Source organism: Podarcis cretensis, assembly GCF_951804945.1.
Source record: "Podarcis cretensis genome assembly, chromosome: 16".
In the NCBI taxonomy this organism is placed as follows: domain Eukaryota; kingdom Metazoa; phylum Chordata; class Lepidosauria; order Squamata; family Lacertidae; genus Podarcis; species Podarcis cretensis.
In genome coordinates this window covers 28,379,371-28,407,110 of record NC_137186.1, presented here as the reverse complement: position 1 = coordinate 28,407,110, position 27,740 = coordinate 28,379,371, and the positions used below count along the sequence as shown (strand labels likewise).

The window sequence follows — 27,740 nt, the reverse complement described above, 5'->3', positions numbered from 1 at the left end:
GAGACCTTTGAAAGGAGGCTGGGGATGGTGGAACTGAAGGAACACAACTCATGGGAGTGTATGGGGCACTGGAGAGACTGAGGCAGCAGGTGGGTAGGAAGGTCACAGAGGGCTGTGAGGAGCAAGCGGCTTGTGGCAGATGTGGAAGAGGAGAAACTTTCATGGGGGCTGAGTACCTTCCTTCCCGGCAGAACCTGACAAAATCCAGGGACTTTTCAGAAAAGTGACAAAGACCTCCCAGTTTTGTCTGGCTTCCAGGTTTATGTAGGCATGGGGTAATTTTAAGCTGCTTGAGTATTATAATCCAGTAGTGTACTGTGTTACATTTGCTCTGAATGTTTGTTTGAATCAAGAAACCAAGCCAAGCCCTTAGGGCAGCCAATTTCTACCCTAAATACACACCCATACCCCCTTTGTATTTTTAACAGCAAACAAAGGGGTTTGGGGGGGAGGGGGGTCTAAGCTGTAAGCAAGAGCACAGCTGGGAACCTGAGCTGATAACATGCTAAACCCAGATATGAATGAGCAGCTGAAAGTTCCCCACCCCAGTTCTGAAGCTGGGGCACAGCAAAGGCATTTTCCAGGGTACTTCAAGCAACTCTTTTCCAAGGGAATTTATCTTTATAAAGCTTCCCGATATTCAATGGCCAGCAAAGCACCATCTTCTCCTGAAGTTTGTCTTGGGAACAGGATACCCAGCGTCAAATCTCACAATGTTGTTCCTTTCAATCAAATGTGGTTTTGCACAAGCAGCAACAGTGTTGTGAAATGGAGACAAGGGTTAAAGAAAAACCACTTCCTCCATGACTGCCTGTGGAAATGCTGGGAGACTGGATCATGGCCCTCCTGCACTACATGGAGGGTCTGAGCAAAAGCAGTAGCCCTACACAAAGACCACTCTGAAAACAGACACCCCCAAAGAGGATTCGAAAAGGAAGATTTACCTTTATCTTTTTTTAAAAAACCACAATGTCACTCAACACATTGGGAAAGGGGGGGGGGAGCACAATGCCATCTTTGCCTGTGGTATGGCTGTTTGGCTACATATTTTTGCAACTATTATGAGTCCCATTGTATATAAACCTCAAGGCTTCCCTGTCTGCTCATTCCCAGCTTGCTCACTGCAATAGTGACGGCAGCATCAACATTCCAAGCAACTTACATGGAGCACAAGGGTGCTGCGTGTGACTCGGTCCACTGGCTTGTAAAGGAGAGCTGTGGAGAAAGGAAAATGACAGGTCCCACATGAGCTGCACTGCTTGGTAGACCCATATAACCCACACAACTGCAGGGCTGAAAGCCCAGCTCAAGAGAAAGGAAAGTATTCTGCCAACCTAGTCTGTGGGTGCACTACTTACTTTCTAAGGAGTTTTTCGTCGTCTGCTCTTTTGAATCCTTGGTGCTTCTAGCCTTGAGATTCTATGAAAGGGGAGAAAGAAAACATCCACTGTGTTAAGTTTTCTTCAGAGGGCAGCAGGGAACTGCCAGCTGTCCCATACTTAGCTTAATCAAGCCCTCTGTTGACACGAAGTAAGCACCCAAGCATTTGCCATGCAAAGGCAGCTCTAGTCCAGTGGTCAACTCCATCCTTGCACAGTGCTTTTTGCTACCTTCGGCAGCTGTGTCTATGGTTTCTCTGAAGACATGGCAAGCCCCGCCCCTCTTCTGCCCTTCTGCCACACTTGATTTGCAGTACCTGGTTTGGGGTGTCCTGGCACAGTTTGGACATGATCTTGAAAACAAGGATATCACCCACTTAAGCTGTGATTTCCTTTCAGCAGTACCAGGCTAGGCTCGACTGCCAGGCAGGAGTGACCCAACTTGCAAGAACCCTCAAGAAGCTACTGCACCCTACTCAAGACGGCTTCTCTCCCAAAGGACACCCAGCAGCATTGCAATTCCACTTGAGAAACCCTCAACCTTTCTAGTGGCACTCCACGTCACTCCACTTGAGGCTGACGAAGGCCTACCATTTCCCAGACAGAGGGTGATGCTTGTTCACCTCTCTTTTGCTAATGATAATTTCATTGCAGGAGTTCAGACCCTCCCACCCTGTCCCTTGCATGGCACGGAGGTGGTGCCTGAGCAGCTCAAAGCCACTCCAGCAGAGTGTGCAAGGTGGATCACCTAATTAGACTTTGTATCACTGCAAAGGTCAATTGGGGTGGCCTCAAGACAAGAACCTTGAGAGGTCTTGGGTCGCATTAAGGGCCGCAGCACGTGAGATGGGCAGAACTGACAAGACTGGAAGCTTCTCCTGTGCAAGCCGTCCACTGAAATGATCAGGAGCTGAGAGAGAGAGGAAGAGAGCGCACCACCTTTGAAGGGCAAGTGCTGCAGGGACATCCCAAGGGCTCCATTTGAGCGCATTAGTCAGAACGAGTCGCTGCACGTGTCTGAACATCATAACGTTACCTCGGAGATTTCTGCGAACTGAGCGTTGGCCTGACAACACTTCTCTGCCGTCTCCATGGCAACCTCATAGTTATCCACGAAGGCCCGGTACACTCCCAGCTGGCTGGCCTGCAGAAAGCAAATGCAAAATGAAACAAACACCGGTGGTGTGGGAGGAAGGGGGGCTGCGGGAGAAGAGGGCCGCTGGCTGCACTGGATTCCAAAGGAACAGAAGATGGTGAGCTGTCACAAAGCACAGAGGCGCCTCCCTCCCACATCAGCTACCAGAGAGGACTGGGAGGGGGTGCAGGGGGGTGAGGGTGGTCAGCTGCCTACCCACATCTGGATTAACCCAGTGACCCACCCCTGCTGTGGCCACTTTCTCTGCTGCATTCTGGCCAGTGGGTTAAACACTGTAGGGCTGTGTCAGCCCCTCTGCCAGTCAGAGATGATTCAGCTGTAGGGCAGTACAAACAAGACACACACCTATAGCAGAGATAGTAGTTAGTAGACAGTTACTGCAGATGTTCACACTGCCCCAAAACCAGCCGCATGCAGAGGCCCCTTTTTTAGCATAGAGAAAAGTGCAAGAGGGATGAATGCAAGAGCAAAGCACTGAACACAGAGCCTGGATCGGTTTTTAAGTTGCCCTTCCTCCTGTATTTGGAGAAGCCCAGCTGGTGAGAGAAAGTGCCCTGGACAAAATTCTTGGGGAGCTGCTTTTTGTCTTAATGGCTTGTTTTTGTTTCCTTCTCATCCCAAGCTCAGTGGAGAAATAGATGTGGACAAGTTAAAATAATTTTCAGTTCAAAAAATATATTCTACTTTTTATCCTGCCCAGGGAGTTGAGGATGTTGTACGTGGTCGCTCCATTCACAACCCTCTTCGTTTTATCATCTCAACAGCCCTGCAAGGAAACTCAGGCTCCCAAGTCACTCAGGGAAAACTTTATGGTTGACAGTTGAGGCAGGAGGAGGGCAAAACAAAGATGGCTGAAAAAGATGGTGGTGTGTGTGAGAGAGACAGAGTGAGAGAGAGAGAGAGAGACTGGGAAGAATGTCTCCATCAGTTTGGTGGTGCTGCAATAGCAGCAGACCCAGAAGCCTTGGAATAAGCCCCTCTTAATCACTGGGACTTAGCACTGATCTCATTTGCTGACTTGTAAATAGCAGCCATAGTTCATGCCTGCTCAGGAAAAGGCTGGGCGAATCCCAAGCATGTCTGAACTCTCAAGTAAATGTAAACTCTGTGCTTGCTGCCCATTGCTCAGTGTGGAGAATTCACAGTGCAAAGAGCAAGCACCCATGGAGAAGGCAAAGGAAAGCAAAGTGACTACAGTGGTGCCTCGCAAGACGAAATTAATTCGTTCCACGAGTTTTTCGTCTTGCGATTTTTTCATCTTGCGAAGCATGGACTTTGGAAAAGCTTCAAAAATCACCAAAGTCTTCAAAAACCTCAAAAAAGGCTACCACACCGCGTGCTATCAGTTGCTCCTCGAAGTGAATGCACGGTTTTAAGAAAAAGGAAACAAACTTGCAAGACAAAGGAAGCAAACCCGCAAGACGTTTTCGTCTTGCGAAGCAAGCCCATAGGGAAATCCGTCTTGCGAAGGAACTCAAAAAACGAAAAACTCTTTCGTCTTGCGAGTTTTTCGTCTTACGATGCATTCGTCTTGCGAGGTACCACTGTAATGTCATTTGTGCTCCACTGAGGGAGAAGGAGCTCATCTTCCAGCTTTTCATCCAGGGTACCTCCAAGCATCCTTTTCATTGGGCATTCGTAGAATCATAGAGTTGGAAGGGACCACAAGGATCATCTAATCCAACCACTTGTGATACAGGAATCTTTTTGCCCAATGTGGGGCTCAAACCAACTACAGTGGTGCCCCGCAAGACGAACGCTTCGCAAGACGGAAAACCCGCTAGACGAAAGGGTTTTCCGTTTTGGAGGCGCTTCGCAAAACGAATTTCCCTATGGGCTTGCTTCGCAAGACGAAAATGTCTTGCGAGTTCCTGCGGGTTTTTTCCCCTCCCCCCCTTTTTCTAAGCAGCTAAGCCGCTTATCACCTGATCCGCTAAGCTGATAAGCCGCTAAACCGCTAATAGCGCTAATCCGCTAAGCTGTCAATGGGCTTGCTTCACAAGACGAAAAAACCGCTATACGAAGAGACTCACGGAACGGATTAATTTTGTCTTGCAAGGCACCACTGTACCCTGAGATTGAGTGTCTCGTGTTCTAACAACTGAGCTAGCAAGCACTGCTTGTTTGGGCCCATGAAGGTATTGGGGTAGTTATAAGCAATCCCACTTTCAATACTGCTTGCACCTCTGCAATGGTTCTAGGCAGACATATTGCTTCATTTCCAAACAGTGCATGTTCAGCAACTTCAATCCAAAATCCTGCAGCTTTTTATGCCACAAATGTTCTAGTTTATTTTTCATTCCACTTTTATTGCGCTATTGTATGCCCCTCCGGACGACAATAGTTCAGTAACACAGGGGGAACATTGCAGAACTACTAAAACAGAATGATGTGGGGACAGCCCAGTATACATCCTCCACAAACGCACTGTTATCGTGTCAATGGCATGTTGCGAAAAATAAACCCAGCCTGGAGCAGCTCTCACTCCACAAATTCAAGTCCTCAGCTTCTGTTCTGGGCCAGGGAGAAAATAAAGGTTCACTTTGGTTTTTGGTGTTCAGCTCCCTGATTGTATTTGGGGATTGTAATTCATGTTAAAGACACACACACAAAGAAGACAATGATGGCTCATCTTCTCTTCCACTGCCCTATGGGTAGTAATGTTCATAAATGTAGACAGCTCTAAAGGGAGATTAGATGAATTCACGAAGGATTAGATGGCTGTAGATGACCCTCCAGTGTCAGGGGCAGTACACCTCTGAAAACCAGTTGCTGAGCAGCACAAGTGTTGCTGCTGCACTCAGCTCCTGCTTGCAAGGCATCTGGTTGGCCTCTGTGAGAACAGAACGTTGATGAGTCTTTGGCCTTATCTAGCCGCAGGGTGGCGCTGTGGATGCGGGTGGCGCTGTGGGTTAAACCACAGAGCCTAGGACTTGCTGATCAGAAGGTGGGCGGTTCGAATCCCCGCGACAGGGTGAGCTCCCGTTGCTCAGTCCCTGCTCTTGCCAACCTAGCAGTTTGAAAGCACGCCAAAGTGCAAGTAGATAAATAGGTACCGCTCCGGTGGGAAGGTAAATGGAATTTCCCTGCGCTGCTCTGGTTAGCCAGAAGCGGCTTTGTCATGTTGGCCACATGACTCGGAAGCTGTACACCGGCTCCCTCGGCCAATAAAGCGAGATGAACGCCGCAACCCCAGAGTCGGTCACGACTGGACCTAATGGTCAGGGATCCCTTTACTTTAGCCGCAGGGCTCTTCTGATATCCTTATGTTTTGCACACTAGTTGTGGCCGACAAAGCCTTGCTCCTCCTGCTTGCTCCCTGTTTCTTGGAGTGGCTGGCAGTGCAAGCCAGGCCCAGTCTCCCATTCCCCATGCAAACGACTGGTGTGCCGACACATGGTAGTACTTGGATGACCCTACTGAGTTGCGCTCACCATTTCTACGCACCGCAGAATTTCTCCTCTGGTCTGAAGAACCAGAGGCACCTCAAGAATGCGACATTTCCTTTCTTTACAAGAGAACAAACTGGAAGAGGGGGCCCAAGTGCTCTCTTCCACAGCCAGAGAAGAGGTGTGACAGCAACAAAGCGGGCAGCCCTGGGGTTTACTGGCTGGGGGAAAGAGCTCTTCCACAGTGCTGCCCCAAGAGGTATTTGGCCAAGGTCAGGGTACAAGGAACGCTCAGGATATCCAAGGGGAAAATATGTCTACCCCACAGTCTGCGGCTGAGGAGGCAGAACAGCAGGGCTAGATCAAAGCCGGAAGGAGGAGTGCAGATGGAGAGAGAAAGAGAGCTGGGGGAGGGGGAGGGAGGCAGGGGGAGGGGTGGGGGAAGAACCTGGCAGCTCCCAGGGAAAGGAGAGACAGACAGTGCCCTTGCTTCCCTTTGCAAACATCTGAACCTCGTTTCTTCCTCTCCTCTCACTTCAAAGTGGGCTTGGCAACTCCCCAAGGCAGGGCTGCAAAGGCTTTGGGTCCAACAGGATCAAAAACAAAAGCTGGTCCTGGGGAGGGAGGGGAGTGGGGAGGGTCCCTGCTGTGTGCCCTCTCCCTTCCTCAATTGACCACAGCCCAAATTATATGCAGGCAACATGGAAAAGAAAGTCCAGCTGCTGGGAGATGGTGCAGGGCAGCTCACTACGCCCAAGGCACAAGGACGTGGGGACGGCAAGACGGACACAATGCTGATATCTGAACGCTCAGCATTTGCTCCCAGTTCCAGTCAACTGGGGGAACCATTTCACCTTTGTCCCATGCACATACAGCAAGAAAAATGCATTCCTGTGGGTTTCTCAGGGGCTATTGTAAAACCCAAGAAGGGACCCAACATCATATTCCACAGGAAACTGACAGTGGGAAGTACATGGGCTCCCAATTCCCATGAGCCTCAGTGTCATACAACTGTGTTGGCTGGGGCTGATGAGAACAGGATGTTGCCATACAGAATGAGACCACTGATCCATCTGGTAAGGTGTGGTCCACACTGACCGGCATGGGCTCTCTAGGCTTTCAGGCAGTGAGTCTTTCCCCAGCTTCACCAGGAGATGCTATTCAACATTGAACCTGGGACCTTCTATATGCTAAGCACATGCTCTTGTCATTGAACTGCAGTCCTCCCCATTTGGAGTTCAGTTTACTTGAAGGACACCAGGCTAAGGAAAGCTGCTTTTATCTCTGGCCTAAACATTTAATTGTTAGGTTGAAAAATGAACCAGAAAGCTCAAGGTGTGCAAACACACGCACACAAACATGCTCCAGGCCATGATGAAGGTCACAAAGGCATCTGCCAGGAGTTGCTGGAGTCCTGACAAAGCAAAACCAAGTCCAGCCAGAGGGCTATGCAACCCCTAACTTGCCAACCTACAGGCCTTCCATCCCACACAGCTGCTTCTCACTCATGGTTGCTCCTATTTGCCACCTTAGACACCATCTTCCCCCAATGTGCGCAAACATCTGGAGGGGAAAGCAGAGAGGCAACACCTGGGAGAGAGCAGGGGCTCCACAGGTCATGAGAGCATCAGCAAAGCATCTACGAGAGAAACCCAGGCTTTGGCTCACCAGCTTCTGGAAGAGGTCCCCCACCCTCTGTTGGTGGCTCCACTGCTGCACCCGTGGGAAGAGCCCATCATAGAAGTCCTTGTGGATCTCGTAGAGCTCAGGCACTTTGAAGAAGATGGTTTCGATCTGCTGACTGGTCAGCACAGGCTGTGAGGTGGTGGCAGCAGCTTTCAGAGGCTTCATGGGCTGGAAAACAGAGACCACCCTTCATGCAGGTGAAAAAACAAAGGTATCCACCAGCCAGAATGGCTGGGCTTCCTGTCTGATTGCGCCGGAATGTCCCCATTTGGACATGCTCCAAATCAGCCTTGCTCAACCTGGTCTCCTCCAAATATTTTGGACTACAACACAGCCATGCTGCTTGGAAGTGAGGGGTGCTAAAATCCAAAACATCTCCAGGTTGAGGAAGGCTGTTCCAGATCTTTGTGAAAAAGTCCAATCTTATTCCGTTCTCCTGCCAACCTAGCAGTTCGAAAGCACACCAGTGCAAGTAGATAAATAGGTACCACTCCGGCGGGAAGGTAAACAGCATTTCCATGTGCTGCTCTGGTTTGCCAGAAGCGCCTTAGTCATGCTGGCCACATGACCTGGAAGCTGTACGCCGGCTCCCTCAGCCGATAAAGCGAGATGAGCGCCGTAACCCCAGAGTCGGTCACGACTGGATCTAATGGTCAGGGGTCCCTTTACCTTTACCTGTTCCATTCTCCCATGAAGTGTAAGACACGGTGGCCACTTCAGGAACCCTCTGCTCACAACCACCAAGCACAGTCTACTGGGGAATTCTCCTGCTGAAGTCCCATTGAAATGAATAGAAATAGCTTACAAAAGCCTGACAATGCTCTTGCACAGCTTCCATTACTTTTAATGAAGGGGGGACTGAACTGGAGAGCTTCCCAGTCAGTTAGGACGAGGGAAATCGCTTTTGGCTATTCCACCGCAAGTTCACAGTGTCTTCAGCCAGTTCTGGAAATAAAACCCACGCCTCCCCGTCCACATGTTCCTGGGTGTTCTTACCAGCAACAGAGCTTCAAGGTGGCCTAAGTAGGTTTCCTCACTAGCCAGGATTCCAGACAGGACCCATTTCCTCATCTCCAAGCCCTTCTCCAAGTCTGGCTCACTCTAGAGAAGGAAAGACGCAAGAAAAACAATGGTAAGGCAGTGCAGAAGGCAGCTCTCTAAGCTGGATGTGGAATTGGGGATTAAGGGAGAATTTTTGTTAAGTCTGCATTTTAAGTGAAATGACTCAATTCCCACCTCCAATACCAAGGCGCATACCAGAACATGTACTTATCCCTTTGCATTTCACATTTCCCGGTTCAAATGACATATTAAAATGCACGCAGTGTTTAGAAATGCATGCACAGAGGTGAAATACATTGTGACAAAATATGCATTTAGCTACACATTTTCACACTTCCTTTTAAATGCAGAAAATAGCAGGGACTTATGAACGAGCCTCAGCGAAATTAACTCGGAATGAAAATAGGCAGATCCACCCAACCCTAGCTGTGATGCCTCAAAGACTCATAAATCTCATTCTGACAGGGGTGCTGCGGGGAAACTTGCCTGCACTAAATCGGTGGCATGCAGGCAAAAAAAGGTCAGTTTGCTAGGCAGGGAGCACCAAGCACACCCCAAAACAGGAGATACATAAAGTGTGAAGGGGAGGTGGCGAAAGGAAGCAGGCTTTCACACCTTGATTTTGAGTTAGCAGACTCCAGTGCTGCATACAGTTCTGAGACAGACAGACCCACCATCACTCAGATGTTGTGAAAAAATCAGAATTTGGGGGTGGGAATGGGGAAGAAGTATGAGATACAAACCAGCAGCATAAAAGGTTTATTCGCTAGCAGCTTAGCCATTCTACAGCTCTTTGGTGCTTGTTGCCCATTTGCAAGGAACAGCACCATATCCCCACTGGCCACTGCTGCTGTGCAAAGAGCACTCAAGTCCTCCAGCTGACAGGGACATCCTAGGATCTCTAAAGCAGGCCCCAAACATCTCGGAGGCCTGGATGCTCTTTGTACCAGCACACTCAACCCTCGGGGTTCAAGGAGCAATTTGTTCTCAGTTTTGCACAAAGGTGGTCATCAGCTCAACATCAACAGCGCAGTCCACACATTACAGGCAGTTGCTTGGTTCTTTCACGTGCTTGGAGTGAAGTCACAAATGCAAATCTATCAGCAGTTTTACGGAAGCTGCTAAACTGGCACTGCAGTGGTCGCCAGTTGCTCACATGCTCTCTTTTGTGCAGCTCCACCCCTTTTCTCACTGCTCTTTCCTTGCCCCCACCTGCCCTCTTATGATTACTAATCTCCAGGGTGAGCCCCTTCGTACCAATCCCTGCAGACACACTCCTTAGCAGAGGCAGGAGTCGTCCAGCCTAAAACTTCAAGCCAGCGTGCTTGCTTATTTTTCACTTCCAAAAAAATGCTGTGCTGCCCTTCAGCATAAATATCAGGGCTGTCTATACAACAGATCTCACAAGATAATAACAACAAATTACAAAGCAAGACAGCAGTTTTAAAAATGCTAGCTGAACTGCATCTCCCAGCACTGTTGACTGACTGGGATTCTCATGGTAAACGTCTCACACTTTGAACTGTGGTTGGAAACAGAGCAGGGAAGACATTTTAGAAATAGGTGGGAGCTGTTCCTCCGACAAAGTTATTAAATTTGTAAATCATCTGAGTGGTTAAAGAAGCCTGGGTGTCAAGGGTTTGTAAATGCCGGTGGCCCAAGTTTTTCTGCTTGTCTACCAAAACACCGTATTTTTTGCTCTATAAGATTCACTTTTTCCCTCCTAAAAAGTAAGGGGAAATGTGTGTGCGTCTTATGGAGCGAATGCAGGCTGCGCAGCTATCCCAGAAGCCAGAACAGCAAGAGGGATTGCTGCTTTCACTGCGCAGCGATCCCTCTTGTTGTTCTGGCTTCTGAGATTCAGAATATTTTTTTTCTTCTTTTCCTCCTCCAAAAACTAGGTGCATCTTGTGGTCTGGTGTGTCTTACAGAGCGAAAAATACGGTACTTTTGCAAGGAAGCCAGCAGTGTTGTAGTGAAGTTTCAAGTGCAGGAGCCCCTCATGACAGCCCCCTCCCAAGCACCCCTGAAAGAAGATTCATAGAGTAATAGATGCATGCATGCAAAAATTTAATTGGATCAACTGAAAGTCATTGATGAATGAACTGGCAAAGTGCGGTGATTATAGTTAACAAGCTGGAGTTTGACTGGGGAGGCCTAGCTATGCATCAGCCATGACTACAATCCTCTGCATAGTTTCTGGGGAGTGATCTCTGTGGGCCTCCCCTACACTCTAGGTTCAGCTGGCAAAACACAGAGATTTTAACAAGTGTTCTTCAGCCAGCTGAAAGGTGGCTTCTAAAAAGGCAAGGAACTAGAATGTAAGAACATAAGACAAGCCTGGTAGATCAGGCCAATGGCTCAGCTAGTCCAACATCCTTGTTCTCACAGTGGCCAACTTTATGCCTGCGGGAAGCCTGCAAGCTGTAAATGAGCGCCACAACTGTTATCATTTAGGCTGCTGGCACAAGGGAGAGAAACATCCAGCCTCTATCTAGCTGATTATTGTCCTCATTCTCTGAAAGTCTCATCATCAATTCCTTCACTTTGAAAGAACAAGGAGGGTCCATCAGTTACCCAGAAGGTGATGTAATTGCTCCTGATCTGGAAAGTCCAGGCGTTGTGCTCTCCCCCCGCCCCCCAGTTCCTGCCCCACTCTGCCACAGGGAAGGAACCAGGATGCTGCTGCAGAGTGTATTCAGTTGTGGCAGGCTGTGGATTCCGTGAAACGCAAAGATCAGAGAGGGTCAGCTCCATCCCGGAACCTGTTTTGAAATGGCTTGAGGCCCTTCCCCTGTTTCGCTTCAATTAATAACAATGCGAGAGTAAGGAATTAAGGTCTGGAAACACAATGAATGAGCAATGCTGCACAGCGGGCCCCACTGGCACCTGCCTCCAGCAAGGGAAATGTTGTTTTCCAGTGGGTGTGTTAAAGAGGGAGCTGTAAAGAACAAGTATCTTCCCATGACTTTGTGGGAAGCAGCACAATGAACATTTTCAGAGCAGAGACTTCCAGTAAAAAAAGGAAGAGGGGGTGGGGGAGACACAGAGAGGCCAACGGGGGATGAAGAGCGGAGAGAGACAGAGAGATATTAATTAGGATCCTTATAACGTACATTATCTTCCGGGGCTTCTGTTTAATAAGCTGCTGGAGAAGGTTTCACTGCTTGAGCGGTGCTGAACAGGGAATGTTTTCTGCAGAACCAGCCGGCTGTGCTTCATGTGGAGAGAGGTGGAGGAGCAGGGAGAGAAGCCAACATTTATTTATAACCACCCAATAGTGTTCATGCCAACCTCTGCTCAGGAAGGGCTTGTACATTCAGGCAAAGCCATTAAAACAGCAGAGAACAAGCAGGAGGAAGAGGAGGAGGAGGAGAGGGAGAGCAAGGGGGAAAGCCAACACCAGCCTCAAGCAGGTGATCCTGGGAGTCAAGTAAAGGCAAAGTGGGGGATGCCAAGGACAACGCCAAGGACCTTGGGCATTGCTTGACGAAGCACGGGCTGGGCACTCCCTGCCCCCTCCCAGGCCATGCACCACAGGAGCCAAGACCCTGATCTGGAGCAGAAAGGAGCCTGGAAGGAGGAGATGTAACCAGAGCTGGCCTCTGGAGGCTTGCCGTGGATCCAGCCTACCCCTTGCCCACCCCCCAAAAAAATTATTTCCCTTTCCTTCTGGCCATTACTGGGAGGACTGCTTGCAAGGGAAGAGGCATGGCAGGAGCATCCCCATCGCCAAGAAACAGCTGACTCCAAGGGACCAGCCAAGCCCACTGAATCAGAGAGGCTGCAGAACAATCCAGGGGTGCTCACCGTGGCAGGCCTAAACCAGGCCAGAGAGCTGCCCCAAAGGGCACAAAAGACTCTGCTTTCATAGCTGCCTTGCCATTACTTGTATATTTATTGTCATGGTACGGATAGCCAGCATCATGGTGGTGGTGTCCTCCAGATATTGGACTCCCAATATCAGCCCCAGTGGTCAGGTTGGCCAGCAGTCCTATGAGTTCAATAACATCGAATGCCTAGACAGCTCATTGGTTAGAGCATGGTGCTGATAATGCCAAGGTTGCAAGCTCGATCCCCTTATGGGATGGCTGATCCTCAGGGTCCCTTCCAACTCTACAATTCTATGATCTGGAGGGCACCATGTTGACCACTCCTGCCCTATGGTACTTTACGGTGCCTTGAGCATTTTGAATGAGACATCACATCTAATAGATAAATTGAGCTTTTCTTAATAAAATGGGATTCCTGAGGAGTAGCCAGGCTGGGCCACAAATGCCTCCAATACTTCTCTCCATTGATGATGATGGTGATGATGATACATAATTACGCAGATTTATACACTACTTTCTAGCCAGGAGCTACAATGAGAGCAAAAAATGAGAAAACTACAAAGACAGACTGAAAAACCCCCACAAAAAACAAAAACTCAATTCGTACAGCTTTGCAGTTATCATACCATAAATTGACTGGGTCACACTTCAGGGGAAAGACTTCTTTAAAAAAACAAGTCGGGGTCAAAACAACATCACCAGATGGGTGCAGTATTTCCCTCCCCTATCAGCAAAGAGTTAAAGCTTTTTGGGGAAAGTGCCACAGGCACTCTCTGCTCCTCAGTGCCAAATTGCCCAAGGCCAGAAGAGAAAGTATTTCTCAAACCAGTTTGGCCACCCTTTGATCCTACCCGAGATGGGATGTACCAACCAGCTGCTAACTAGGCAAGGCCACCTTCCTGATGTCTACCAGCCAGGATATTCTGTCAGAGCTGCTCATAAAAGCTCCTCGGCCACCGCCACCACGGAAGAGCAAAGAGCTTCTCACACAGCCGCTGGCCAGGAGAAAGGGCCAGCTCCCAGCACAACTTTGATTCTAGAAATCAGCTCCGGTGGCACAATCAGAAGCTACAACCACTGCCTCAGTGCAGAGGCATGTGACTTTAGAGCAGCCTTCCCTAAGCTGATGCCCTCCAAACACTTTGGGCTACATCTCCCATCAGCCCTAGCCAGCAAGGCCCACTGGATGCTGGTGCTAGCCCAAAATATCTGGAGGGCACCAGGCTGGGGAAAACAGACATTGATGCTAACAACCAGGCACGCTGCATTCTCCCCTCGCCCCCTCCTGCAGAAGCAGACTCTGGGGAAATTAAAAGGCCTTGCTTCTTGCTCCAGCTGCTACGGCTGAGGAATCGTAAAAGGAACCACAAAAAAAAGATGAGTGACAGCGGGTGGTTCTGGGAATTAAAAGCACGCGCAAAAGATGCCAAAAGCTCTCTGAGGTGGGGAAAAAGCGGGGGGGGGGGGGGGACAGACTGTTCACGTCCTTGTACAGTATTGCCTTGCTCCTTCCCCACAATCTTATGGCGAATACAAACCCTTTATTTACCGTATTTTTTGCTCTATAAGACTCACTTTTTCCCTCCTAAAAAGTAAAGGGAACTACGTGCATGTTTTATGGAGCGAATGCAGGCTGCGCAGCTATCACAGAAGCCAGAACAGCAAGAGGGATTGCTGCTTTCACTGTGCAGCGATCCCTCTTGCTGTTCCGGCTTCTGAGATTCAGAATATGTTTTTCTTGTTTTCCTCCTCCAAAAACTAGGTGCGTCTTGTGGTCTGGTGCGTCTTATAGAGCAAAAAATACAGTATTTAGAGTGCAAACTCTTGAAAGGGAAGGCAAGGCAGTGCACACCCCAGGGACAACAGTGTTATTTTATACATTAGGAATGGCCCTGATCACTGGCCAGGCTGGCTGAGGCTGCTGGGAGTTGTAGTCCAGCAATGCCTGCACAGCCCAGGTTCACCACCCGTTATATATAAAATGAGAAAGCTTCTGTCATACTGGATGATTCATGTACTGACGATTGATGTACACACAGCAGGATCCCTGAACTACCAAGGAGTTAATTTCAGCTTAGTTTAACCCCTCCACTGGAAAGATGATCTTAACTGGCAGCTTGGCAGGCAAAGGGCAGAGTTGGCTTCTGGGGAGGTCAGAGCATGTACATGTAGACTTGCAGGCTGACCCAGAAGAGGCCAAGAGCTGAGCATCACGGGTCAGATCTCAGGGGGAAGGAAGAAAGAAGGCAGCCAGACCTGCCTGGATGTGATAGTCCACACGTGGCAAATCGGTGGGGCAAAGGACTCACCCTTCCTGACAACTGCAGCTTTCATTTGGGAACTTAAGCAAGCCACAATCCCTTCCTTATCTCTATGACAATGAACCTGAACACAACGTCTGCGGAGATCTCTCATTGGCCAGAGAGGGCAACTGAAGTTGGGGTCCAGTAAACCACAGAGCCTAGGACTTAAACAACAGAGCCTAGGACTTGCCGATCTGAAGGTCGGCGGTTCGAATCCCCGTGACGGGGTGAGCTCCTGTTGCTCAGTCCCTGCTCCTGCCAACCTAGCAGTTCGAAAGCACACCAGTTCAAGTAGACAAATAGGTACCGCTCTGGCGGGAAGGTAAACGGCGTTTCCGTGCGCTGCTCTGGTTCGCCAGAAGCGGCTTAGTTATGCTGGCCACATGACCTGGAAGCTGTACGCTGGCTCCCTCGGCCAATAAAGCGAGATGAGCACCACAACCCTAGAGTCGGCCACGACTGGACCTAATGGTCAGGGGTCCCTTTACCTTTACTTTGGCCAGGTGGTGTGCAGACACATACTTCCAACTGACAAAACAATAGTTTGTACGAAATAGGGGAGAAAAACCACTAGTACATAAATTGGGCAAATGAGAGAACCTGAATGGGTTTGCTCCAAGAGTCAAAAGGAGGCTTACTGATTTTGTGGATTCCAGAGACCCCGAGGAAATGGTGTCACGGCTGCCTCGGCTCTTGGAGCTGAGATGGGGAGAGGAGGAGGGCGAGTCGTCGATGTAGGGCATCATGTCATGGTGACGACGCTGCTCTTCGGCCCTGTCCACGTCATAGGCGTAGCCAGGCGGCATCCCGCTAAAAGACAAGTCTGCGAAGAAAAGCAAATAGTTATTATGAGTAGTGTCATTCATTCGGCGTACTAGTTACTTGCCACATAAGCTGCCTAAATAAACACATCATAAAGGTGGAATGAAGCTGCAGAAGGAAAACAGGAAAGGAATATTTTGCTCAGTGTAGTGCACTCAGGCTGCAATGTCCCAGGTTCCTGCCCTTCCTGATTTTCCTGCAGTCATGTCTGCTGCAAGACTATCCTGGGTCCTCCCTAACTAGCACCGAAGTGCGTTCAGAAAATTATCACAATCTTTCCAGCAAGTGTCCGTTTGTTTGGGACTGCAGCTTTATTTCAGAGGATCCCTGACTCAGAAGACAAGAGATAATGAACTATGCAGAGCTGTGGAGTAGGGAAGAGATAAGGTTTCTCCCCAAGACCCTGGGAAGCCACTTGAGGGACTTTGGTCTAGTCCAAAGTAGCCCACCAGAATAGAATGCCTGTATCTCTCATGGTGCTGCCTGGGTGTGGATGACCTTTTGGTCCTTTCCAAACATCCAGAAAGGACAGAGGCTCTGTGGAAATGCCCTTTTTTTGCCTTCTGTGCAGATGGACAACAGAGAAGACAACCTGGGAGGCTGGCAGCTCCCCTCCTAACCTGCCAGCCCCAAACCATTTCATGTGCCACCCATTGCTGGTGCTGCCTTCAGATGTGAACACACCTGAAGTTTTCTTACAGCATGTCATGAGGAGATATGGCCATTAGACCTGGGACATTGGCCACCACTGAAAACAGCTAAGAGGCAGAAGCCAGATGGAAGGAGAGGCAGCAGTGCCAGACAGAGGTCTAACAGAGAAGGAGGAGAAAGCCTCAGCTGGTTCTCTTGCTCCCTCTCATAAAGGTATTGCCATTTTATGTACGCTGCATTACAAAAGAATTTACAATTTGGAAAAAGGGAATTCGAATGATCAAAGGGATGGAGCAACTCCCTTTTTAATTAATTTTTTTATTTTTATTAAGTACAAATTAGAAAGCATACATATTTACAACAAAAGAAAATACAAAAGAAAAAGAAAATACATATAACCAAAGGAAAAAAATTAGAGAATACTTTGTCTCTTTTCATATTTACAGTTATTTATACCTCTATAAAATGCTATTCACAATAAAGGAGTGAAATGAAAGATATCAGAAAAAAGAAAAAAAGAACAAAGGAAAAATATAGAAGTAAAAGAAAAAGATCATAGGTGGAAATTTTTAAAAGTAGATAAGTATTCACTACATAGCCGTTTCCCATCTATATTTATATTCAATTGTATAATTTCATCTTGTCCTTATCTACCTTAAATAAAGTGTTGTTTTTTTTTTTTAAAAAAAAGACTTCCACCATTTGCCTCCTGCGTTTTTAATAATCCGTTCGTCAGATCCTCTGTTCTTCATACTGAGATGGAGCAACTCCCTTATGAGGAAGAGTCACAGAGTTTGGGACTTCTTAGTTTGGAGACGAGGTGAGGAAGAGGTGACATGGGAGAAGTTTATAAAATGATGCATGTCATGGAGAAAGCAAACAGAGAAATGTTGTTCTCCCTCTTTCATAACACTAGAACTCATAGAATTATCAAGTTGGAAGGGACAACGAGAGCCATCTCGTCCTATTCCCTACAATGCAGGAATCTTTTTGCCCAACATGGGGTTCAAGCCCGCAACCCTGAGATTTAGAATCTCATGCTCTACCAACTGATCTAAAGCTCTACACCAATGCTGGAAGATTCAGGACGGATAAAAGAATGGACTTTCCCCACACGGCACATAGTTACCGTAGACTATGGCACTCGCTCCCATAAAAGGCAGTGATGGCCACCAATTTGGAGGGTTTTAAAAGAGGGTTAGACAAATTCATGTGGGAGAATTAGGCTATCAGTGGCTTTCTAGCCATAATGGCTATGCTGTACCTCCATGGTTGGAGGCTGTGTGTCTGTGAACATCTTGCTAGAATCCAGCTTGCAGGTTTTCCCCACAGGTAGTTGGCCACTGTGAGAACAGGATACTGGACTAGAAGGGCCATTGCCCTGCTCCAGTAGGCTCTCATTATGTTCATATGCAGTGCTCAATCAGAAAATGCAAAATTTGCATGTTGCTTTCCCCCCACCTCAAGACAAAAAGCAGCAAATGGTACCTTTAAAAAATAACATGTTAGGAGAATGAGAAGCCCCCAAGATCCTATGCCCTTCTCGTTTTGTTTCTTGGCGCCTCTTTCGTGCCTGGAGCTTAGCCAAATGCAGACCCTCACAAAAGACATGTTTGCTGAAGTTATTCCAACCACGGCTGGCTGTCAAAGACAACAGTTCTTGCGAGAGGAAATAAACAACCAACGCAACTATGTGAATCAGCCTTGAGGCTGGAATTCTGGAGTTCCTGGTCATGGTTACAGGAGACAACAGTGTATCATTGCTCTGCGTGGGGCATGTCTCTCCTTCTCTCTGCATCTGTAGGGAGGAGGGCTGCAAGATAAGTCACATTGTGGTATGGGAATTGGCTCTCAAGGTTGTAAGGAACTGCAGTTTGGCTGAGCCTTAAGGCCTCCCAAGTTTAATCTTTTTGTTCCTGTTAAACCTTGGCGTTTGCACATAGGAGTGTGAGTTCTGACCTTGGATCATCTGCTCCGAGGAGGAGGTTGGGGACCAGCCGCTGGCTGGGATTATTGGGTCCACCTCGCCCCCTGCTTCCTCATCCCAAGGAGTGGATTTGCAAATCAATTCCGTAATGGGAAGGTTTCCGATAAAGGAATTATGTTTCTTCAAAGGATTTGTCACCAAGTCACTGAAGCAAACACATTTCCCCTTCTGCATTGGGTGTATGATCCTGGCTCTAGGGAGAGATTTTGCTGAGTGAGAATTCTAACTGCAAGGAGGGGAGAGGAAAACTCCCAAGTAGCTCTTCCCCCTCCACCTTCCGCCCTTCTGAAAGTAGGCTGATGGGATCCTGCCGATTAACTACTTTTTGTCATAAATTCTTATTGATATGCATACAATTTAACAAATTCAGTTCAGTTTCCATGCAATATTCCCTTAGCCTTTTGACTTCCCAAGTTCCCTTCCTTACTTCCATGATGTTTCTGTTCAAATCCTTTTATCTACTACCTTAAAAATAATACTTCAACTTATATGTCACATTACATTCCTTTATCCTTCTCATTCCTTTGCCTATATTTCCAGACCTGCCTGTGATTTCATTTGATTGTAATATTTTCTCACATAATCCGAAAGGGATCTTAACACTTCCACAAACAATTTCGTCCTTTTGGTCTCTTATTTTTGCCGTTAATTTTGCCATCTCTATATAGTCCAATATATTAATCCATATTTTGTATTTATGCTAACAGCAATATGGTTTGTGTCAGTTCCATGCTACAGCTGCAATCGAAATTATTCAACCCCCATTGCAAATCAGGTGAAATTCAGCTGAAAAAGCAACTTATACTGGCTTCTCCAGTCTCACTGAGTTGCATTTTCAGCTGAATTTGGGGAAACTGCTTGAAGTATCTGTTGTGTGGAGCTATTTCCATTGCTTTTGTGTAATTTGCTCATTGCAAACAGCTGAAAGACTGAAAATTTGGATAATAAACCTGTTTTGCAATGGGGGTTGAATAATTCCGATTGCAACTGTATGTGGTGCCTGAGACAGGATATCCGAACTGCACTGCTGGTCACACTGAAAAACTCTCCTGCCCCATTGCAAAGTGTCCTAATGCAGCTCCCATTCATTTCAATGGGACTAAGTGCCGTTTCAAGCAGTTGCTCAGCCTATGCTACCGAGGACACATGTCTGTGTGCTTCTCCCTCAATGGGACTGTCTCTGGACTGAGACACCTCCATCTCCCTGCCCTGCCATGCTGGAAAGCAGCAGCTTCACAGCACCAAGTCCTAGGATGGCTTTCAGGCCTCAGCACCTACAAAAGGGAAATTCCCCTGCTTCAGCCAGAACAAGGCTCTTCCCTCTGCTTAAGTGTTCTGGAAAAGCCTCTTACCCTCTTCCGGCTGATGAGATAGATGTAATCACTTTGAAGGAAGGAGAAGATGAATAAATGGAATGCAAGAGGAGGTGGCCCTTCAGATATCCTGGCCCAAGGCCAGTTGGGAATGAGAGAGAAGCAGCCCCATTAAGGCCCCCACCCCCCATCCAGCTGTGGATGCATCTGCAGAGACTAGATTGGGACATTACATTTTAATTTGCACAAACTGAAACGCAACTATTACTTCCTCTGACATGGAAATGTGGTCTTTTAATGAAGCCTAAAACAGCACTGTCTAAACCACGGACCCTAGGGCTTGCTGATCAGAAGGTCGGCGGTTTGAATCCCTGCAACGGGGTGAGCTCCCGTTGCTCGGTCCCTGCTCCTGCCAACCTAGCAGTTCGAAAGCACGTCAAAATGCAAGTAGATAAATAGATACCACTCTGGCGGGAAGGTAAACGGCGTTTCCGTGCACTGCTCTGGTTTGCCAGAAGCGGCTTAGTCATGCTGGCCACATGACCTGGAAGCTGTACACTGGCTCCCTCGGCCAATAAAGCGAGATGAGCGACTGGACCTAACAGTCAGGGGTCCCTTTACCTTTATCTAAAACCTCATTAGCCTCTGGTTTTTTTTTGCAGTGGCATCACACTGCCAGCTCATACACAACTTGTGACTGACAGCAATCCCAAGATTCTCAAGCCAGGCATCCCCCATCCTTGTGCAGATCTGAGCCCCCCACCTCAGAGCAGAAGTTTGCATTTATCTCTGTTGATGCGTTTTGTTGGTTTCAGCCCAGCTTTTCCATTTCAACAAGGTCGGTTTGCATTGTTTTCCCATCTTCTTAGAGGTTAGTTACCCCTCTCAGTTTTGGGTCACACAAATCCCATAAAGATTCCCTCTACCCATTCATCTAACACAATGATAGAGTACTGAACATAAGGAGGGTCTGTTATGGGGGTTCTGTCCAGCTCAGTATCCTGTTCTCACAGTAGCTAACCAAGTGTCCCCATGGGAAGTGCACAAGCAGTTCCTGACTCAAGACAGAGCCCAGCACCTGTCCCCACCCAACCATCCTAACCTCCCTCTGGTTGGGTGAGGAACCACTAATGAGCACTCCCAGAGGACTATTTCCCATCCATGCAGAGCCGGCCCAGCCATTAGACAGCATGAGGCTGCTGCTTCAGGTGGAAGAAGCCCCCCATGCAACACACCCATGGGTTCTCCACTTCCTCCACCAACGGTGGAGAAGCACTGCCACCGTCAGTGCCAATACTGGGCAAGGTCGCATCCGTTTGGGGAGAGATCTCACCCCAAATCAGTGTAATCTTTTCAAAATTGGTGTTGATGGCGGTGGTGCTTCTCCACCACCAGCGGATGCAGCAGGGCGCAGGGCAGCGGCAGGAGCAGGAAGGTAGGTGGTGGTGGTGGGAACTGCAAGACAAAGAGGCACATCCTGTTTCACCTCAAGCGATAAAACAGAACACACCACCCCTGCATCCAGCTGCAAATCCACTTGGCAATCTAGTATCATTTGGCCAATTTGCTAACCAAGATATCATGGTAGACTTTGTCAAATTCTTGGCTGAAGTCAAGATAACTTATGTTCACAACATTCCCACAATCCACTAAACTAGTACAGTGGTACCTCAGGTTACATACGCTTCAGGTTACATACGCTTCAGGTTACAGACTCTGCTAACCCAGAAATATTACCTCAGGTTAAGTACTTTGCTTCAGGATGAGAACAGAAATTGTGCTCCGGCGGCGCGGCAGCAGCAGCAGCAGGAGGCCCCATTAGCTAAAGTGGTGCTTCAGGTTAAGAACAGTTTCAGGTTAAGTACGGACCTCCGGAACGAATTAAGTACTTAACCTGAGGTACCACTGTAAATTGATTTCTTTTAAAAGAAAAGTTTGTGAGAGAAAGAGATTATTAGTCTGACACATTTATCTCTCCCTAATCTCTGTATTGCTAATCAAGAGGACCCCTTTATAAGCTGTTCTGCCTCCCCCTCCCTCCATTATTGAAGTCAGATTGACCAGTTTCTCAGCTCATCCTTTCTGAAGACAACACTTGCTGGTCTTCAGTCCATGCTTTTCAGAAAGGACCCAGAGATCCTCAAGAGTACACCAGCAGTTTCTTTAATACCATAGGATGCCGTTCACCTAGCCCTGAAGACCAGTGTTCATTCAAAGGCGTTGCCTGACAGACTCATTATCAGTCTAGAATAGCAATTCTGGCCCTATACCGGTTGGGCAACTTACTGGAGGAAGACTGTACTCAGCTCCCCTCTGCTTGTTCATCCATTAACATTTCCTCCTCCTTCCTGAGCAGGGGGGGCTCACCACGGCCTTCCGGTGGCTTTGAATAGTCTTGCAAAGGACTTTTTGCTGCTCTAAACATCTCAATTCTGACCTTTTGCTGTTGCCCCTACTGCCACCATTTTTCTTTCTCACTGAAATGGTTTGCAGCTGCACTTTTCCTTAACTCCATCTTCAACAATTCTGCACCGTAGGACCCTACATAGCATTTGTCTGAGCTTATTAAAAGCAGCTTTCCTGAAAAGCAAAGGGGCAGTTTGGGCCTCACTCACCTTTGACTTTATGAAAGGTCACAAATTCTAACACCACACCATCACTTCCCCCCAAAGTCCCTACTACTGTCATCTCAACAACACCAGGCATGTAGCATCACCCACCAGGCTCACAAAAGCATTATCTCTTCGCCCAGGCTTTCCCTGACCCCCAAGACCGGGCCCTGCCATAACAAAACCCTTGTGTTGTTGTTTTTTATAATACTACTTTACTGGATTTTACTTTACTGTTTTTATTACACTGTTCTATTGTTTACATGTCATATTTTTTGCATACCGCTTAAAGGTAAAGGTAAAGGTACCCCTGCCCGTACGGGCCAGTCTTGACAGACTCTGGGGTTGTGCGCCCATCTCACTCAAGAGGCCAGGGGCCAGCGCTGTCCGGAGACACTTCCGGGTCACGTGGCCAGCGCGACATCGCTGCTCTGGCGAGCCAGAGCCGCACACGGAAACGCCGTTTACCTTCCCGCTGGTAAGCGGTCCCTATTTATCTACTTGCACCCGGAGGTGCTTTCGAACTGCTAGGTTGGCAGGCGCTGGGACCGAGCAGCGGGAGCGCACCCCGCCGCAGGGATTCGAACCGCCGACCTTTCGATCGGCAAGTCCTAGGCGCTGAGGCTTTAACCCACAGAGTAAGCAGTCTAGAAATGTTTTCAAATGGGTCAGTGTGCCAGCTTTCAAATTCCTCAGAATTCTCCATCAGGCTAATTATTAAAAACAAGAAAACCAAAGGGGATGGGAGCAGAGACAGAAGAAAAAACCTGTTAGTTCAGCCATCTTAAACACTTATCTGACATAGACCTGGATAAACAGCCTGGTTTACACCAACAGTCTTCCCCACCCCAACTCCCTTCATAGTTTTTATCATCCAGCCTGAGGGAGAGTCGTGGGGAACACTATTTTATGATGTTTTGGCATTGCCCTCATCTGGACTTTGGCACACTCCAACCTGGTTATCGCAAGTTACATGAGTAACAAGGCAGGGAGTGAAAGTCTAGAAGAATTGCAAGAAGATTACCTCAGAGGTGGGGCTGAAGGCTGGCCCTCCACCACTGCCCACATGGCCATGCGCTACACAAACACAACTGTAACACATGAATAGGTACTCACTTATCGAATAGCTCTCACTGGTAGTCAACTCAGGTATGTAATGTGATTGCCAAATGACACCTTAAACCTAGGCTGCGGCTGCCACAACAGAATGTCTAGGAACCATCCCCCCCCATGGGATTTATTCTTATTTTTACTGTTACAGTCATACCCAACTTCATGTTACGTTCCTTCGGGTTACTTCCGGGTTTCGCCGCTCGCGCATGCGCAGAAGTGCAAAATGACATCATGCGCAGAAGTGGCGAATCGCAACCCGTGCATGCGCAGACACGCCACTGTGGGTTGCGTTCTTTTCATGTTGCGAACGGTGTATTCATTCATTCATTCATTTCATTTCTATACCAATTTATATTTTAAAGAACAAATCTCCAAGCAGTTTACGACACGTTAAAACGTCAAATAAAGCAATCCAGAATAAAATTAACTCAGGGGAAATATCTCAGGTCCTTCTCTAAGTGACATTTTGCTTTCTCCAGTCACCAGTCTGGCACCCAGAGATCTCCATGTGGTCACAACTGGACTCGCACCAGTCGCAAAAATGCGCCTGGCACCTGGCTAATTTCGAACACTGCTGGTAGCGCTTCCTCACGGTGCGTAGCAAAACTGGAAATCGCTCCCGCTCCCACGGGAAGCAATGGCCACCAACTTGGACGGTTTTAAAGGAGGATTTGACAAATTCGTAGGGGAGAGGGCTATCAATAGATACTAGCCATGGTGACTATACTCTGTCTCCGCAGTTGGAGTCAGCAATGCTTCTAAATCCCAGTCACTGAAAACTCCGGGGCGGGAGAGTGGTCTCGTGCTTGAATCCTGCTTGCAGGTTTCCCAGAAGTTGCATCTGGTTGGTCACTGTGAGAACAGGATGTTGGACTCGATGGGCCCCATTGGCCTGGCCCAGCAAGCTCTTCTTGTGTTCTTAACGTAGACCACAAAGAAGGGGCCTCAGATGCTCCTCTTAAAAGTTTGGCGATGGCACATGTTTGATGACTGCATGCGAAATCAGATGGTGAAAACAAATTATTCACAGGCCCCGGTGAAATGCTTCCGACCATGCAAACTGACTCCCCAACTGATGGTGGGTGTTTAGCCCTCACAAAAAGGCTGTTGTTTTCCTCCGCACAACAGGGCCTCTGATGGTCTTACGTAGGGCTGTTAGCCTCCGTCAAGCTGTTATTTATCTATGAGGGAGGCAGCATGAGGCAGCGGGCAGGTGAATCGGGGTTAGTGGCAGGATCAGGTGGGGACACATCAACAGCAATGCTTATCCTGTATGTAAGGGCTGGCAACGCCATGCTTGAAGCCCCATAGCAAGGAAGGAACCCAACTGAGTCATATTGTTTGTCCCTATTTGAGTGCCAGGTACTTACAAAAGGATAAGTAGAGGCTAGTGTTTGTCCAAAGTGGCTCACAGTCCTGAAATCTGGAAGGATATGAAGATCTCAGATTGCTCAGTTGGTGGAGCACAAGACTCTTATTCTCAGAGTCGTGGGTTTGAGCCCTGCTTTGGGCAAAGGTTTCCTGGGGGTTGGACCAGATGACCCTCATGTTCCCTTCCAACACTACAATTCTATGGTTAACTCGTGCTAGCATAGGAGCCAGCAAGACAAAGGGAGAGTTTGCCCACACAGTCCCCACCCAGGGACAAGACTGGCATGTAATGATTTGCATGGGCTGTCCTCAGACTATACAGAAAGAGCATGACATGAGGAGCATCACAGAAATGTAGAGTTGGGAGAAACCCAATGGATCATCTAGTATAGTGTTTCTCAACCTTGGGTCCCTAGATGTTGTTGGACTACAACTCTCACCATCCCTAAGCTCTGGTCTTGCTAGCTAGGGATGATGGGAGTTGTAGTTCAACAACATCTGGGGACCCAAGGTTGAGAAAGGCTGATCTAGTCCAACCTAGTCCAAAGGCTGATCTAGTCCAGCACAGGACTCAAATACAGGAATCAATGCATCAGAGCAGCTCATCGTCTTTCCCTGCCGAAGCATGCTTAAGTAAGCCTTTGGGGTGGGCCACCTTGGAATGATCTCCCCTCTCTCCCTCTGGAATTAGCCCAGCGCCCCCCAAAACACACCCACAAGAGATTGCATAAGGCATCCACAGGATGCCTCATGGACAGCTGGCTGCACCCACGCTCCAGGAACTGATTTGGCTGCCTTCGTCCAACAACTAGAGAGAAAGACGGTTCTCATCTCCGGATGACTCTCTCCCTGAGGAAAGAGCAGAGCTCCTCTCCACCAACCTGTTAGCACAAACAGCAGCAAAATGAAACACACCAAATCAGCACCTCAGGTACCTCTTGCAGAAGGGCACAGTGTGACCAACCCGGCTGAGCTGCTCCAGTCTTCCACCTGGTCCAGATTTTGGGTGGTTCCTTTGCACCTCTCACTCTAAGCATTTTCAGTTTTCCATTTCCCCCTCCTCCCCATCACCACGAATCCCTCAGGGTCGATTCCCATCTGCCTTTGACCCACAACAGCTCCAAATGTGTTTTTTGTCAGCCTGAGATGAACTACACCACGCAATGAACCCGGCACAGCCTGGCATTTGGCACGCAACCCACAACAGGCACTTTTAGGAGCCCTGAGTGCAAGAAACCGGTCAAGGCTTAGCTCAACGTGCAGGCAGTCACCTTCGCTTGACTGGCTCATCCCATGGCACTGTGGGCAAACATCAGCAAGGGACCGAACTTGCTGCAAGCCCGCAGTCATCAGTCTGGGGCTGTCCAGCTGTTTTGGACTACGACTCCCATCAGCCCCCACAAAGACCCATAGAATTGTAGAGTTGGAAGGGAACCCTGACAGTCATCTAGTCCAACATCTTGCAATGCAGGAATCTCAACACATGACCCTCCATCATATTGGACCCTGCCTAGCTTTGCAAGTGTGCTAGCAGTTTTACTGCTGCACCCTAGAAGGATGTCATATGGCTGTGCTGGCAGGGGCTGATGGGAGCTGTACTGTAGTCCAAAGCAGTTGGATGGCACCAGTTTGGGGGTGGCTGAGCTAGACCTACTGAGAGACCTCCAGCACCCTGCTCCTCCTTCATGAATCTCTTAAACCTCCTTTTAAGGCCATCCCAGTCAGTGGCCATTGGTACATCCTGTTTGATGTTGCTGATAGGAACATACCCATGATATCAATCCATTGGCAGAGGAGGGAATAATTCAGACATCACCCTAGCAGAAAGCCAACCAGCCTGACAATGTATTCAAAATTCATCTGCCAACGAATTCTGATTTATGATGGGTTGTGGTATACAGTGATAGTACAGACCAGCTGAAATTAATGGGTGTGAATAATTTAGGTCCATTGATTTCAATGGGTCTACTTTGAGTATCAGTGGAATGTTGTTGTTTTCATGGCTTGTTTTGACATTTCATCAATCCCCCCCCCCCACAATGTTTGGCTGGACAGTTTAGATTCCCCCCCCAAAAAAACAAATTAGTAATAAATCACATTATTAAGACATCCATTAAAAATCTGCTTAATACAGGGTTGCAAACTCCTGCACGTACCTCAGATCTAAACTTTCAACACTGTGTTTAGCAGGCTTAATTGAGTTTCGGTCGATTCTTTTTTCAAAAGTTAAGCAGCACTAACTAAAATCTTGCACCTTAACCTGCGTTCCTCCTACAGGCTTGTTTGGCCTAGGCATGGCCTCTGGGAGGTGACATGGCCATGAACTGGAGGTAGTAAAGGATGAACTGAAGGTAGTAAAGGGATTGTACAGAGAGGAAAAACCTTCCCCCTGCAGGTGACAAGCTCTGAATTTAATAGGGCGGCTGGGCAGAGGAGGCAGCCTGAATAAATAATGTACAAAGCTGCTTCCAGCTGGCCGCCTGTAATGCAACCGCCCCCCCCCCCCCCGCCTGCTGGCCCAGCACAGATCCGGTCGCTGGCAGACATGGTGTGGTCGAAGTCTTCCCCTTTTAGTAGCCCTTCCTGCTTCCATCAGCATTCAAGAGGTGGCAGAGGTCCTCCTCTGCAGCTGAACGGCCCATTCTGCCCTGGCGCTCAGGTGGCAGAAGCAGAAAGCGACCACTCCAGCAGAAAGGAAGCCTAGGGGTTGGAATGGAGCTCTGCAGAGGGGGAAGGGATGAGTGGTTGCTCCTGCAGGGGAAACAGCTCTAGGGAGTGGAACCAGGAGGAGAGCAATAGCCTGGGAGATGCCAGACCTGCTGTGGCTGCAGCCCCAGGCAGGGAAGGCCAGGGCAAGCTGATCCCTGAGCTCTGCTCCACTTTGCCCCCAAACCTCTGGTCAAGTGCCTGGCAGCCAGCCGTGGGCGAGGGGAGGCTGGCTCTCGCCTCTCAGCTCCGCAGCCAGGGCGGAGGCAGTGCTGTGTGGAGCAGGAAACTGCAGAACCCTGGTATTTATTTACGCCCAGATTTCCAAGGCTTTAAAAAGCTTGCACAAAGCAGTTTCCT

At 48.5% G+C, this 27,740-nt stretch overlaps 1 protein-coding gene across 1 annotated transcript in view; it reads right to left on the bottom strand.

Moving 5' to 3' along the window:
• Positions 1-27,740, bottom strand: part of BCR (BCR activator of RhoGEF and GTPase) — a 90,400-nt gene that overhangs the window by 37,169 nt on the left and 25,491 nt on the right. Inside the window, exons 2-7 of the mRNA XM_079956401.1 lie at positions 15,447-15,631; positions 8,607-8,711; positions 7,593-7,778; positions 2,416-2,523; positions 1,359-1,419; positions 1,163-1,215 (exon numbers count right to left, since the gene is read on the bottom strand). Coding sequence (XP_079812527.1) covers positions 1,163-1,215; positions 1,359-1,419; positions 2,416-2,523; positions 7,593-7,778; positions 8,607-8,711; positions 15,447-15,631 — 698 coding nt within the window. The remainder of the gene's footprint in view (positions 1-1,162; positions 1,216-1,358; positions 1,420-2,415; positions 2,524-7,592; positions 7,779-8,606; positions 8,712-15,446; positions 15,632-27,740) is intronic.